The sequence below is a fragment of the Salvelinus fontinalis genome, chromosome 7 (assembly GCF_029448725.1).
Source record: "Salvelinus fontinalis isolate EN_2023a chromosome 7, ASM2944872v1, whole genome shotgun sequence".
Lineage (NCBI taxonomy): Eukaryota > Metazoa > Chordata > Actinopteri > Salmoniformes > Salmonidae > Salvelinus > Salvelinus fontinalis.
Window position 1 is genome coordinate 6,173,710 of NC_074671.1, and position 15,296 is coordinate 6,189,005.

At 42.8% G+C, this 15,296-nt stretch overlaps 1 protein-coding gene across 4 annotated transcripts in view; it reads right to left on the bottom strand.

The window, feature by feature from the left end:
- The window catches only part of LOC129858944 (translocating chain-associated membrane protein 1-like 1), a 44,615-nt gene extending 30,574 nt beyond the window's left edge, over positions 1–14,041 (bottom strand). For 2 of the 4 annotated variants that reach the window (XR_008760108.1, XM_055928190.1), the window contains exons 1-2: positions 13,744–14,040; positions 3,657–3,720 (exon numbers count right to left, since the gene is read on the bottom strand). Coding sequence is in view for 3 of the 4 variants with exons in the window: in XM_055928190.1 (XP_055784165.1) it covers positions 3,657–3,720; positions 13,744–13,866 (187 nt within the window). In the remaining variant the exon portion in view is untranslated. Of the gene's footprint in view, positions 1–3,656; positions 3,721–13,743 lie in introns of all 4 variants that reach the window. The other 2 variants (XM_055928192.1, XM_055928191.1) reach the window with 1 other exon arrangement.
- Positions 14,042–15,296: the final 1,255 nt, after the last annotated feature.

Here is a 15,296-nt window from a genome sequence, read left to right on the forward strand (position 1 = left end):
CACAAACCGTGGATAGCTGAATACTAACGTTAGCCAGTAAACTGGCTAGCTTCTGGCTAGCTTCTGGTTAGCTTCTATTGTGGATTTCAGATTTGAGGTAAATAATACTTTTTTTATAATTGATGAGGCATGTTGCAGGAGAGTGTTTTGAAGTTGAGTTTTTGGAAAAGAAAATATATAAAAGATATGCGAAGAAAGATGTAAATATACACTGCTCAGAAAAATAAAGGGAACACTTAAACAACACAATGTAACTCCAAGTCAATCACACTTCTGTGAAATCAAACTGTCCACTTAGGAAGCAACACTGATTGACAATAAATTGCACATGCTGTTGTGCAAATGGAATAGACAAAAGGTGGAAATTATAGGCAATTAGCAAGACACCCCCAATAAAGGAGTGGTTCTGCAGGTGGTGACCACAGACTACTTCTCAGTTCCTATACTTCCTGGCTGATGTTTTGGTCACTTTTGAATGCTGGCGGTGCTCTCACTCTAGTGGTAGCATGAGACGGCGTCTACAACCCACACAAGTGGCTCAGGTAGTGCAGTTCATCCAGGATGGCACATCAATGCGAACTGTGGCAAAAAGGTTTGCTGTGTCTGTCAGCATAGTGTCCAGAGCATGGAGGCGCTACCAGGAGACAGGCCAGTACATCAGGAGACGTGGAGGAGGCCGTAGGAGGGCAACAACCCAGCAGCAGGACCGCTACCTCCGCCTTTGTGCAAGGAGGTGCACTGCCAGAGCCCCGCAAAATGACCTCCAGCAGGCCACAAATGTGCATGTGTCAGCATATGGTCTCACAAGGGGTCTGAGGATCTCATCTCGGTACCTATTGGCAGTCAGGCTACCTCTGGCGAGCACATGGAGGGCTGTGCGGCCCCACAAAGAAATGCCACCCCACACCATGACTGACCCATCGCCAAACCGGTCATGCTGGAGGATGTTGCAGGCAGCAGAACGTTCTCCACGGCGTCTCCAGACTCTGTCACATGTGCTAATGTGCTCAGTGTGAACCTGCTTCATCTGTGAAGAGCACAGGGCGCCAGTGGCGAATTTGCCAATCTTGGTGTTCTCTGGCAAATGCGAAACGTCCTGCACGGTGTTGGGCTGTAAGCACAACCCCCACCTGTGGACGTCGGGCCCTCATACCACCCTCATGGAGTCTGTTTCTGACCGTTTGAGCAGACACATGCACATTTGTGGCCTGCTGGAGGTCATTTTGCAGGGCTCTGGCAGTGCACCTCCTTGCACAAAGGCGGAGGTAGCGGTCCTGCTGCTGGGTTGTTGCCCTCCTACGGCCTCCTCCACGTCTCCTGATGTACTGGCCTGTCTCCTGGTAGCGCCTGCATGCTCTGGACACTACGCTGACAGACACAGCAAACCTTTTTGCCACAGTTCGCATTGATGTGCCATCCTGGATGAACTGCACTACCTGAGCCACTTGTGTGGGTTGTAGACTCCGTCTCATGCTACCACTAGAGTGAAAGCACCGCCAGCATTCAAAAGTGACCAAAACATCAGCCAGGAAGCATAGGAACTGAGAAGTGGTCTGTGGTCACCACCTGCAGAATCACTCCTGTTTTGGGGGGTGTCCTGCTAATTGCCTATAATTTCCACCTTTTGTCTATTCCATTTGCACAACAGCATGTGAAATTTATTGTCAATCAGTTTTGCTTCCTAAGTGGACAGTTTGATTTCACAGAAGTGTGATTGACTTGGAGTTACATTGTGTTGTTTAAGTGTTCCCTTTATTTTTTTGAGCAGTGTATATATATATACACACACGGGATACGACAAGACAAGGATAAAGGACGTCTGACTGCTATGCCATCTTGGGACAAGATGATACAGTATAAGAGAGATTTCAAGTATAGGAGCCTGCACTATAACCACCAGACCACACCAAGGTCCCACTGTAGGAGACGGCCCTATAACCACCAGACCACACCAAGGTCCCACTGTAGGAGCCGGCCCTATAACCACACCAAGGTCCCACTGTAGGAGCCGGCCCTATAACCCCCAGACCACACCAAGGTCCCACTGTAGGAGCCGGCCCTATAACCCCCAGACCACACCAAGGTCTCCCTTCAGACAAACATACATGTAGCATTTATTAAGGTTTCACAAAGCCTTTACAAAAGGCCTTCATGGATGCTTTAAGAAGGGTTTACAACCACATAGCATGCTATATATGAAAAGTGGGGAAAAAGGTTTACTCAAGCAGAAAAGTCAACTTGACTAGGAAATACCTGCCTGACCTGCTACTCAAGTAATTTAGCTGAAAACAACACCAGACTGTTAATGAATGACAGAGGGCTTATGAGCACCGTAAACTCAATATATATGTCCCAAATGGCACCCTATTCCCTACGTAGTGCACTACTTTAGACCAGAGCCCTATGGCACCCTATTCCCTATGTAGTGCACTACTTTAGGCCAGAGCCCTATGGCACCCTATTCCCCATGTAATGCACTACTTTAGACCAGAGCCCTATGGCACCCTATTCCCTATGTAGTGCACTACTTTAGGCCAGAGCCCTATGGCACCCTATTCCCCATGTAATGCACTACTTTAGACCAGAGCCCTATGGCACCCTATTCCCTATGTAGTGCACTACTTTAGACCAAAACCCTATGGCACCCTATTCCCTATGTAGTGCACTACTTTAGACCAGGGTCCATAGAGCTCTGATCAAAAGTAGTGCACCGTGCCAGAAATAGGGTGCCATTTGGGAAGCAATCTGCCAAGAATATCTGCTCTTCAAATAAAATCCGACATCACGAAACACATTCGATCAGCGCCTTGTACACGACTTTAAATAAGGCAAAGTAGGACAGGAAGTAGAACTGCTAGGTTTAAGTAGGACAGGAAGTAGAACTGCTAGGTTTAAGTAGGACAGGAAGTAGAACTTTTAGGATTAAGTAGAGCAGGAAGTAGAATGGCTAGAATAAATGAGTTAGGTGCTCCATTGTTAAAGAATGAGTGTTACAGGAGGAGTTTGTAGAAAAACATTCAACTTATTCCCTATATAGCACACTACCCTATAGGCCCTGGTCAAAAGCAGAGCACCACATATGGAATAGTGTTCCATTTAGGATACAGACGAGACTGTGATGCCATAGCCTGTATTAAACCCTAGCCCCAATTCTTCCAGGACAACCTAACAGGAGAACATTATAAATCAAGAAGACTAAATGTAGCGTCACAGGGGGGAAAAGAGCTCTGGAAATAAAATAAAAAAAGTGTTCTAGAAGTAGAAAAAGGTGTTCTAGAAGTAGAAATAGTGTTCTAGAAGTGGAAGGCCATTTGAGTAGAGTTCTACTCTGTAACTCCACAGGAGAATCCTTCTGATTCTAGAACTACAAGTCGATTCTAGTTTTAGGCTGCCTGGTTAACGTTTCTACACTGACAGGATAACAGGCAAATTAGTTCCAGACACACTGAAGGTGGGTAAGAAATGAGGATGTCACGAGAAAAATTTTGCTTTGTCATTCATTCAAAATAAAATGTCACGAAAAAAAAGTTATGAAAGCAAAAGAGGAAGTCGATATAACCTCCATACCGGAGCATACATTTGATCAAGTAAAAAATATATTTAAAAAAAAAAGAAGAAAAGATTAATATGGTGAACAATATAAAAGTTAAACTCACCATTTGCAGAGATGGTAACATTGTATTGGACAGTGATGAACAGCACTGCAACCTTCGAGGTGACCTGCATCACAGAGGGGCCAAGGGAGAGGATTGGTTAGACATGAAAACACAGGATTAGGTCCCAAAGGACACCCTATTCCCTACATAGTACACTACTTCTGGCCAGAGCCAGGCTTCCAGGGGCTTCTAACGGAGTCGATACCTAAAAGCAAACCACAAGATGATTCTCATTAGCTGTCCCTTTCTGTGGGTCACCTACCGTGGTGTAGCCTGCTTAAATAAACCAGGGGGTATTGTAGATTGGTTTGCACCCTCGTGTTTCTATCAGACATGTTGTTGGAATCATTCAATCCAATCCAACAGGTGAGACTGAATGGACGACTGGGGATTTGGACTTTAAAACGTGTGTGTCGTCAATACGAACTCTTCTTGAGGACAGAAAATGTTACCAATATGGCAAGATTGATTCACAACTACACATTTTCACTGCAGAACTCAGTTCTGTAATAAAGTATCGTCACATCGTCAATGTGACGACATCACATCAAGGCACAAGAACTCAAACTCCCATGATGCGTCTGGTCAACAGCATTTTTGTAAAAAAATGGGATGCATCGTGTAAAGTTAATTTGGATGAAGTGGGACACTTTCTGCATTTCAAAATCTTCTTTCGCCTCCTCAGACATTTAGCCAACATATTAGCCCAACACATGACACATTTTTTTTAAAAATCCTAAAGATGTTTCTTAAATCACACAAAATGTTCGATATCATATTCACAGAAAGCATGACACCCCCAATTTTTTGTAGACTGAGCTAAAAGCCTATTTTCAGTTTGTATTTGGTCAACTGGGATCGTCATAATTTTACCCCAATTCCAAGTCAACGTTGTGTGATTCAGGAAACATCTTGAGGACTTCAGAAATGTATCATGTGTTGGTCTGATATGTTGGAAAGATGACTGAAGAGTTTAAAGAAGACTGAAATAATATTTTTCTAAATTCACCTTACTATAGTTCTGCTTGGTGCAGGGTAACAGTTCTACAAGAACCAGAGCCCAGCCTAACCCCCAGTACAGCCCTGCCTAACCCCCAGCGCAGCCCGGCCTAACCCCCAGCACAGCCCGGCCTAACCCCCAGCACAGCCCGGCCTAACCCCCAGCACAGCCCGGCCTAACCCCCAGCACAGCCCGGCCTAACCCCCAGCACAGCCCGGCCTAACCCCCAGCACAGCCCGGCCTAACCCCCAGCACAGCCCGGCCTAACCCCCAGCACAGCCCGGCCTAACCCCCAGCACAGCCCGGCCTAACCCCCAGTACAGGTCCTGTGGTCCCGTGTGGCTCAGTTGGTAGAGCATGGCGCTTGCAACGCCAGGGTTGTGGGTTCATTTCCCACGGGGGGACCAGGGTTCAATTCCCATGGGGGGACCAGGATGAATATGTATGAACTTTCCAATTTGTAAGTCGCTCTGGATAAGAGCGTCTGCTAAATGACTTAAATGTAAATGTACAGCCCAGCCTAACCCCCAGTACAGCCCAGCCTAACCCCCAGTACAGCCCAGCCTAACCCCCAGTACAGCCCAGCCTAACCCCCAGTACAGCCCAGCCTAACCCCCAGTACAGCCCAGCCTAATCCCCAGTACAGCCCTGCCTAACCCCCAGTACAGCCCTGCCTAACCCCCAGTACAGCCCAGCCTAACCCCCAGTACAGCAGATCCCTAAAGTAAACTAGATCTCGTTCCTCTATGGGACAAACCTATAAGACTCTCCTAGCTATGGTTGGATAAGCAGGACAACAGAAACGAATTACAAAACGTAAAAATAATTTTGGCAACTTTAAAAAATATATATATATTTCGATGCACTAATACTTAGTATGTACATTTACGTCACAATTCTACCCAGTGCGTTATTTATGACAGTTTTATAACCTTAACATCAAAACCGAAAATAAAGCTACGTCACTGATCTGAGTCGCAGGGTGAGCTCCCCGTTAGATGCGTGCTCTGCCTTCCTCCATGTCACATCAATACATCGATGTGTTTTTCCATCATGAGGTTTCTCTGCATGGGCTTAGTAACAATAGGTTTGGTTCTCTCTTGTTAGACCAAGAAATAAAAACGGCATAAAATATTAAACTGTCCCAGTTCCACTCTTTCTGAATTCACCCTAGTAAACCTGAAGCAAAAAATATATAATTCTGTGTAAACCAACAAAACATTTTTAAAAACACTAATTGTTTTCAAACGTAAGCTGTTGACTTTGTAAAATGACTTGCGATTCTTGGGACTTTTACAGAATATAACTTTAGTTTTTTTTTGGGGGGGGGGGGGGGTTACCCACAAACGATGACAGCGCTCACGGTCGCCCAGTGACTGCCACGTAACACTTGCTCGGCGCATAGGAAGAATCATCCCCGTTCTCCTAGCAGCAGGATGTTATGCTGGCAGGACGAGCTAGGATTTTTCTCCCTTCAAAACAAGAGTCCCTTTGCAAAGATATGCTAAACCTTGGGAATATCGGGAAAACATTATTAGTTTTTGCAGACTAGTTCAGTACAACTGTTTCACAGCTTTGAAAAAAATAAATGGATAATTTCAGTTTTCATACCAACATTTTTGAAAGTTTACACAAATATTGTTATGTTGAAAGCTATTGTCTAGGCTATATTTAAATAAATATACTTTAAAAAAAAATACAAATATGTTATTTAAATTACTCAATAGTCTGCTAAACTTAAATGTGTCTCTTGTGCTAGGTTTAACACAGGTTTAACACAGGTTTAACACAGCGTGTAGGTGACTCCACCCACTGCAATGTAAATGACTGTATATTGACTTGTGGAGAGAGAGCTTTTGTACCCGTCTCAGCTAAAGTGAGGCGGAGAAGTACTCAGTAGGGTCTCTACTAAGCAAATATGTGTCGTTTTGGAAGAGGACTGCGTTGTTCCCGTCCAGCAGCTCTTTGTTCTCCAACCCCTCCATAGCAATATGCTAATAGACCGTACATGGAATACAGATTTGTTTGTAGAGAACTTTTTTTTTTTTTTACCTGAAATATGACTTGGGTCAACTATTAGTCTTTTACCCTGACAATTACATTTTATGAATGAATTACATTTTATTTTAGTGTCAAATCACTAATTGGCAACCGCATCCCTTATGGGACTAATTGACACATAAACAATCATGACAATAATTCACTGTGGGAATTCAGTGACAGTTCTTCATTCGGTGTTTTCTGCATCACATAAAGAGTGAAAAAATGTCAGGAAAAAAATCCATACATAAAAGTAAATAAGGTTATCCAAACAATAATTATATCCCTAGAGCAGTAAAATAATATACATATCAATACAGAAAAATGAAACACTAATTCATGTGGTAGACAAGCCTACACACAATACCATTTACCACATAGAAGCTAAATATCTTTATCATTTAATTATAGGTATTTCTCCTCATCACTCAGCCACATAATGCCAGGGTATATCTGGTGGTCTGTCTCCTCATCACTCAGCCACATAATGCCAGGGTATGTGGTGGTCTACTCATCCCTCAGCCACATAATGCCAGGGTATATCTGGTGGTCTGTCTCCTCATCACTCCGCCACATAATGCCAGGGTATATCTGGTGGTCTGTCTCCTCATCACTCAGCCACATAATGCCAGGGTATATCTGGTGGTCTGTCTCCTCATCACTCAGCCACATAATGCCAGGGTATATCTGGTGGTCTGTCTCCTCATCACTCAGCCACATAATGCCAGGGTATATCTGGTGGTCTGTCTCCTCATCACTCAGCCACATAATGCCAGGGTATATCTGGTGGTCTGTCTCCTCATCCCTCAGCCACATAATGCCAGGGTATATCTGGTGGTCTGTCTCCTCACCACTCAGCCACATAATGCCAGGGTATATCTGGTGGTCTGTCTCCTCATCACTCAGCCACATAATGCCAGGGTATATGTGGTGTGCTTTCTGGAATAAGAGCAAGCGTATATCGTGGTAGAAAGGGCAATAGAGGATAACATGAGTTTCATTCCCTATTTCTTCGAGGTCATAATAGTTACATAGGCTCTTCCATTTCACCACAATACCTTTTCAATAGGCAGAGACATATCCCTGATCTGACCTGTTTCAATACACAGAGACAATATCCCCGATCTGACCTGTTTCAATACGCAGAGGCAATATCCCCGATCTGACCTGTTTCAATATGCAGAGGCAATATCCCTGATCTGACCTGTTTCAATACGCAGAGGCAATATCCCTGATCTGACCTGTTTCAATACGCAGAGGCAATATCCCTGATCTGACCTGTTTCAATACACAGAGGCAATATCCCTGATCTGACCTGTTTCAATACGCAGAGACAATATCCCTGATCTGACCTGTTTCAATACGCAGAGACAATATCCCCGATCTGACCTGTTTCAAAACGCACGGGGCAATATCCCTGATCTGACCTGTTTCAATACGCAGAGGCAATATCACCAATCTGACCTGTTTCAATACGCAGAGGCAATGTCCCCGATCTGACCTGTTTCAATACGCAGAGGCAATATCCCCGATCTGACCTGTTTCAATACGCAGAGACAATATCCCCGACCCGACCTGTTTCAATACACAGAGGCAATATCCCTGATCCGACCTGTTTCAATACACAGAGGCAATATCCCTGATATGACCTGTTTCAATACGCAGAGGCAATATCACCAATCTGACCTGTTTCAATACGCAGAGGCAATATCACCAATCTGACCTGTTTCAATACGCAGAGGCAATATCCCCGATCTGACCTGTTTCAATACGCAGAGACAATATCCCTGATCTGACCTGTTTCAATACGCAGAGGCAATATCCCTGATCCGACCTGTTTCAATACACAGAGGCAATATCGCCGATCTGACCTGTTTCAATACACAGAGGCAATATCCCTGATCTGACCTGTTTCAATAGGCAGAGGCAATATCCCCGATCTGACCTGTTTCAATACGCAGAGGCAATATCCCTGATCTGACCTGTTTCAATATGCAGAGGCAATATCCCTGATCTGACCTGTTTCAATACGCAGAGGCAATATCCCTGATCTGACCTGTTTCAATACGCAGAGGCAATATCCCTGATCTGACCTGTTTCAATAGGCAGAGGCAATATCCCCGATCTGACCTGTTTCAATACGCAGAGGCAATATCCCTGATCTGACCTGTGCACATAGTGATCTCTTGCTTTTAGGTAGGTTGTACATAATATCTCACACACCAATTCACCCTGAATCAATCCAAAGGTTCTCAATTTGGGTTTATGATTCATCTCCACCCATTTTTTTCATAATGCATCAACAGTTTTTTTTTTCTTTTCTTTTTTAAATCATATCTATGTCTCCCTTACTTTGATTTTGGTTCAGATGTTCACAGTCAGACTGTTGGAAAAAGGTCAGACATTTCAGTTGCCCAGGCTCCCCCCTATGGACAGATCCCATTGAAACACTTTACTAGCTATTCTGGCAGTTGGCATATCCAAAAGCCTATTCCAAAGTCTCACCATTCACACCTTCCATCTCACCTCACAGGGTTCCCAGCCCATGTCCAGTTATTACAAGTATAGGTGCCAAGTTGTGGACACCTAAAAAGTAACGTTCTGCTCTCTTATGGACATGTTTGTTTTAAAATACCTCTTAGCACCCCACACTCCTGCTGAATAGTCCAGAACAGGACACAGTCTGATACAGTTTGGAATACGTAGCGTAACCAATATCCTAGTGTTTGTTCTTCCTAGAACTCCCCCAAGAGCTCTACTTCCTGAGTCGGCCAGGGCAGATGTTCCCTATAGAAAGGTCACATGTCTCTACTTCCTGAGTCGGCCAGGGCAGATGTTCCCTATAGAAAGGTCATATGTCTCTACTTCCTGAGTCGGCCAGGGCAGATGTTCCCTATAGAAAGGTCACATGTCTCTACTTCCTGAGTCGGCCAGGACAGATGTTCCCTATAGAAAGGTCACATGTCTCTACTTCCTGAGTCGGCCAGGACAGATGTTCCCTATAGAAAGGTCACATCTCTACTTCCTGAGTCGGCCAGGGCAGATGTTCCCTATAGAAAGGTCATATGTCTCTACTTCCTGAGTCAGCCAGGACAGATGTTCCCTATAGAAAGGTCACATCTCTACTTCCTGAGTCGGCCAGGGCAGATGTTCCCTAGAGAAAAGGTCATATGTTCAATAAAAAGACACAAATGTTTATAAATGCTTGTAAACTCAAGAATGTCTTCACCAAAACAAAACTGAAAAACACTTTTCTTAGTACCTGGTTTTCTAAAAGTCATTATCTGTGTTTTAGTCTGGTTGATCATGAGTCTCCATCTTTTACACCAAGTCATTATCTGTGTTTTAGTCTGGTTGATCGTGAGTCTCCATCTTTTACACCAAGTCATTATCTGTGTTTTAGTCTGATTGATCGTGAGTCTCCATCTTTTACACCAAGTCATTATCTGTGTTTTAGTCTGGTTGATCATGAGTCTCCATCTTTTACACCAAGTCATTATCTGTGTTTTAGTCTGGTTGATCGTGAGTCTCCATCTTTTACACCAAGTCATTATCTGTGTTTTAGTCTGGTTGATCGTGAGTCTCCATCTTTTACACCAAGTCATTATCTGTGTTTTAGTCTGGTTGATCGTGAGTCTCCATCTTTTACACCAAGTCATTATCTGTGTTTTAGTCTGGTTGATCGTGAGTCTCCATCTTTTACGCCAACAGACAGCACATAATAACGTGTTCTGCAGGTCTTGTTCAGTTTCTGCCGTCTAAATAATATCATCAGCATATAAAAGGATACTTAGTATTTCATCATATCTTACTCCAATATTTAACTTTTTCATTTCTTTTGCCAAAACATATAGAAACATAGTCGGTGATGAGGAGTCTCCTTGTTTTACACCCGAGGGTGTGGGGAAACCAACCTGTAGCATATTCATTAACACGCACACAAGCTACTGGTACTTTGTAAAAAAAAGACTGGATTGCTTGATAAAATTTCCCATCAATCCCCTGCCTTTAACAAACTATAGGCTAAAAGATCCCTAGTTACTAAATCAAATTGATTCTGGAAATGAATGAAACATGCCAAACGTAGGCTTCTCTCCGTGTAATCTATTTCTGATTATTGTACAGGCAGAGAAGATATGATCATTACAGGCTCTGGATTCATGAAAAACATTTTGTTCTGCCACCAGAATCTTTTGATCCTCAAAAGATCAGCCTATTGAGGATGGATGAATATGGATAAATATAATTTATAGATCGTACTTAATAAACGTATGCCTCTATAGTTCAGTGGCAGTCTCGGGTCATTATTTGAAGATTTGGAAATGGGATTCACTATAGACTCATAGCAAGTGGATGACAGTATACTGTAGTCATTCACTATAGACTCATACCAAGTGGATGACAGTACACTGTACTCAGTCACTATAGACTCATACCAAGTGGATGACAGTACACTGTACTCAGTCACTATAGACTCATACCAAGTGGATGACAGTACACTGTACTCAGTCACTATAGACTCATACCAAGTGGATGACAGTATACTGTACTCAGTCACTATAGACTCATACCAAGTGGATGACAGTATACTGTACTCAGTCACTATAGACTCATACCAAGTGGATGACAGTATACTGTACTCAGTCACTATAGACTCATACCAAGTGGATGACAGTACACTGTACTCAGTCACTATAGACTCATACCAAGTGGATGACAGTACACTGTACTCAGTCACTATAGACTCATACCAAGTGGATGACAGTACACTGTACTCAGTCACTATAGACTCATACCAAGTGGATGACAGTACACTGTACTCAGTCACTATAGACTCATACCAAGTGGATGACAGTATACTGTACTCAGTCACTATAGACTCATACCAAGTGGATGACAGTATACTGTACTCAGTCACTATAGACTCATACCAAGTGGATGACAGTATACTGTACTCAGTCACTATAGACTCATACCAAGTGGATGACAGTATACTGTAGTCATACCAAGTGGATGACAGTACACTGTAGTCATTCACTATAGACTCATACCAAGTGGATGACAGTATACTGTACTCAGTCACTATAGACTCATACCAAGTGGATGACAGTACACTGTACTCAGTCACTATAGACTCATACCAAGTGGATGACAGTATACTGTACTCAGTCACTATAGACTCATACCAAGTGGATGACAGTATACTGTACTCAGTCACTATAGACTCATACCAAGTGGATGACAGTATACTGTACTCAGTCACTATAGACTCATACCAAGTGGATGACAGTATACTGTAGTCATACCAAGTGGATGACAGTACACTGTAGTCATTCACTATAGACTCATACCAAGTGGATGACAGTATACTGTAGTCATTCACTATAGACTCATACCAAGTGGATGACAGTATACTGTAGTCAAAAACACATTTGGAGACAATCACATGGAACTTCAATTCATTTAGGGGATTGTAAAACTTCATAAGGCAGCTCATAAATGCCACACGCTTTCCCATTTTTTCACAGCGTCAATCACCTTAACTTCTGCCACAGAGAGCTCCGCATTTAAGTACAGGATACATATATAAAAGAGGGCTCAATTTTAGTTCTCAGGGAACACATGTCTTTATAAAATTCTTCCTCAAAATAAGGGAACATTTTCGTTACCTGAGAAAAAACTCCTTAAGTAGCTGTGTAAATCAGATTTCAGCCCCCCCCTGCTCTTCTATTGGAATTTTCTTACGTTTGGGTCCTAACTTGTTTATTTGGCTCCAAAACGCTTGAGGATTTCTTGTCTGTATCTCCTCAAGGTGTAATAACAGCCCTGTCTGATATCTCAGTTTAAATAGGCGCCGTCTTTTATCAAACACATGCTGGGGTTTTTTCTTGAATTCCTTCCTACAAAATGTTCTCTTGTATTCGCATCTTTACACTGTGAAAATAAGTACTCAGCCTTGCGCATTACAGACCATAGATCCCTTAACTCAACATTCCAATTTGGTTTGTTCAGCTTGTAAACTTTCCTGGACTTTGGGGGATGTATTCTTTATTCGCATCGTGTTTTTTTATGAGAACATAAAAATAAATAAATGTGAAGATCATTGGCAAAGAAATTAGCAGGTTGCATTTTCTTTACAAAAGATTTTGTCACACATATCGCTGTTTTGAAGCCTCTGTTTGAAGCAATGTTCTGTGTTCACTGTCTTTTTGTACTCAAACTACACATTTGGTTAGTAAAGTACTGAGTATTTTACATCCCAGTTTAGCAGGGACAGTTAGAAAAGTTCTCTACAAGCCATTGTTCTCATATCACATATCCTTTCAATATTAGTCGGATAAAACATTTTTTTAACCATATTTCTTTTCATAAATTACCAATTGCCTTTTCTTGTTGGCACAAAAAAAAAAAGTGTCCATCGATTAAAATTCAATATCTTTTGAACTTCAATGTTTTGAAAGGTGGGCTTTTATTTTGAAGGTCATGTCATTACCAGAACAACGTGACGTCGTTATTTGTGCTGCTGGCAGAACACTAGTAAAAGTATCCACGCTGGACTGTCTTTTCTTGCACAATGTTGTATCCAGCGAAACTGCAACATTGTAACGTTAGCCGCTTAAATGTTACAGTCTCAGAATCTATTTAGCGTTGCAGTTGGTACCACAAAGATTGCAACGCGAGGTATACCAAATTATTCTAAATTTACAAGTGGCTCCTAGACTAGCAGAGGAACCATAAAGCAACCATGTGGAAAGGGTGGTCCGTTTTACAGCTATAATAACATTAGGCCACTACGCGCCTTTTCAACTCAAATACACTACAATAGAGACACTACAACACAGAGAAACGACGGGTTAGTCACTAGAGGAAGTGGCATAGAAGAGTTGAGTAGCCATGTCCACTTTCAAGAGGCTGACGTGACGGTTCAGCAGCATCATCATCTCTCCCCAGTTGAGTTGGACACATTGTAGCTTTACAAGTCTCATTATTTGGAAAGTTTGGCTCTTATTGCACCCCAGACCCCTCGAACATGTGGACTAGCCTTACCTCAAACATCAACCCGAGGAGGAACACCATAGCAACACAGGAAACAATATCTGCATGGTTCTGGATGATAAACTCGTGGCTCAACACCGGCGGGTTCTTGTTGGTCTTTTTGCGGAACCCCATTTTGGTCGGCTTCCAATAAGGGAACTTTTAGCGACCGGCGCAACTCAAAAGCGGAGAGTGAATAGATATGACCAAGTATTCGGTATTGTTATCTGTCCGTCTTCGTCAGCTCTGAACGCAAGCCAGTCTTCCTCCTGCTCCTCTCTCACACTCAAACACTGTCCAGCAAATGACTAGCGAGTTGCTCTTCTTCGTGTGGGAGGATCCCAGCCGACGCGCGTCGCCGGTAGAGAGGAGCGGTTTTACCGCCCCCTACACGTCTGGAGTGCAGAGACCGTTGATTTTACGTGCCTTCCTCTACACAAACCCCGGCAGGTGATAGTCAATCGAAACCATTTTTAAGATCGCCTGGATAAGAGATATTAAATCGAAACCGATAACAGGATTTCCTGGATGGTGATAAAGAGACAACCAAGGCATGTTATTTGCGTGCATATTGAGGGAGCATGATGAATACTAGCTCATACCGTTCATATACTCAACATACCTTTTAGTGCCTTTTAATGATCTTATGGCCATGGGGCGTTTTGTCAACAGCCCCGACGCTAGTTCTGAACGTCATTTTTTTGTTGTTGAAAACATAAGGAAGATGTCTCTCATATTAAAAGGTTAAATTACTACACACCTTTATAGGGTTAGTGTTCCCATACGGCCATATAACACATGTTATAGCTCTTGTTTACTGAAGACAGACAGTCACCTATGCTAATTAGCTATCTAGCGTGTTCGAACGCCTGTGCGTAAGCTAGCTGGGGAGGAAGTGTACTTTGTCAACTGGAGGCAGACACCGTGTATGGATCTGTGCTAAACTGCTACAGGAAGTGTATATTTTTCTATTTGAAAGATTGTTTTTTGTTGTTGCTGATTTTTAAAGAGAAGGGGCATATCATCATATGTTTCAAAAAAACGTTTCACGACCGACGATTATTGACGTTTCGAAAACAGTTTTTTTTTAAAACAGCGTCGGAATTGTAGTCGACATGCAGCCAATCAAATGTCACCGCTTAAAACCTTACAGAGAAGAATGGTTTTACAAGGGGGATACATCTGCAACCTGTTTCACAGTACGGTTCATAGGGTTTACTCACACCCCCAACTGCGTACTTGTATTAAATATTTCATTTCAGTTTAGATTTAGGATAAGGGTTTAGGTCAGGGTTTAGTTTTGATTTTTGATTTAGTTAATGTTATGTTTAATAGACAGTTAGTTTAAATGTTGAGTTATTGAACATCTACAAACCATCTACTTGGGACTATCCATGTAAAGGCTTTCCTTATTATGTTCTGCAATTCTAAATACAACATAAGCCTACAATAGTCTAGGGCCTGGGCAGAGGCCTTTTGTCATTTGGGCAACAGCCTGTCTTCTTTCCTCCGTGCCCGGGAAACCGATAAGTCTTCTTTCCTCCGTGCCCGGGAAACCGATAAGT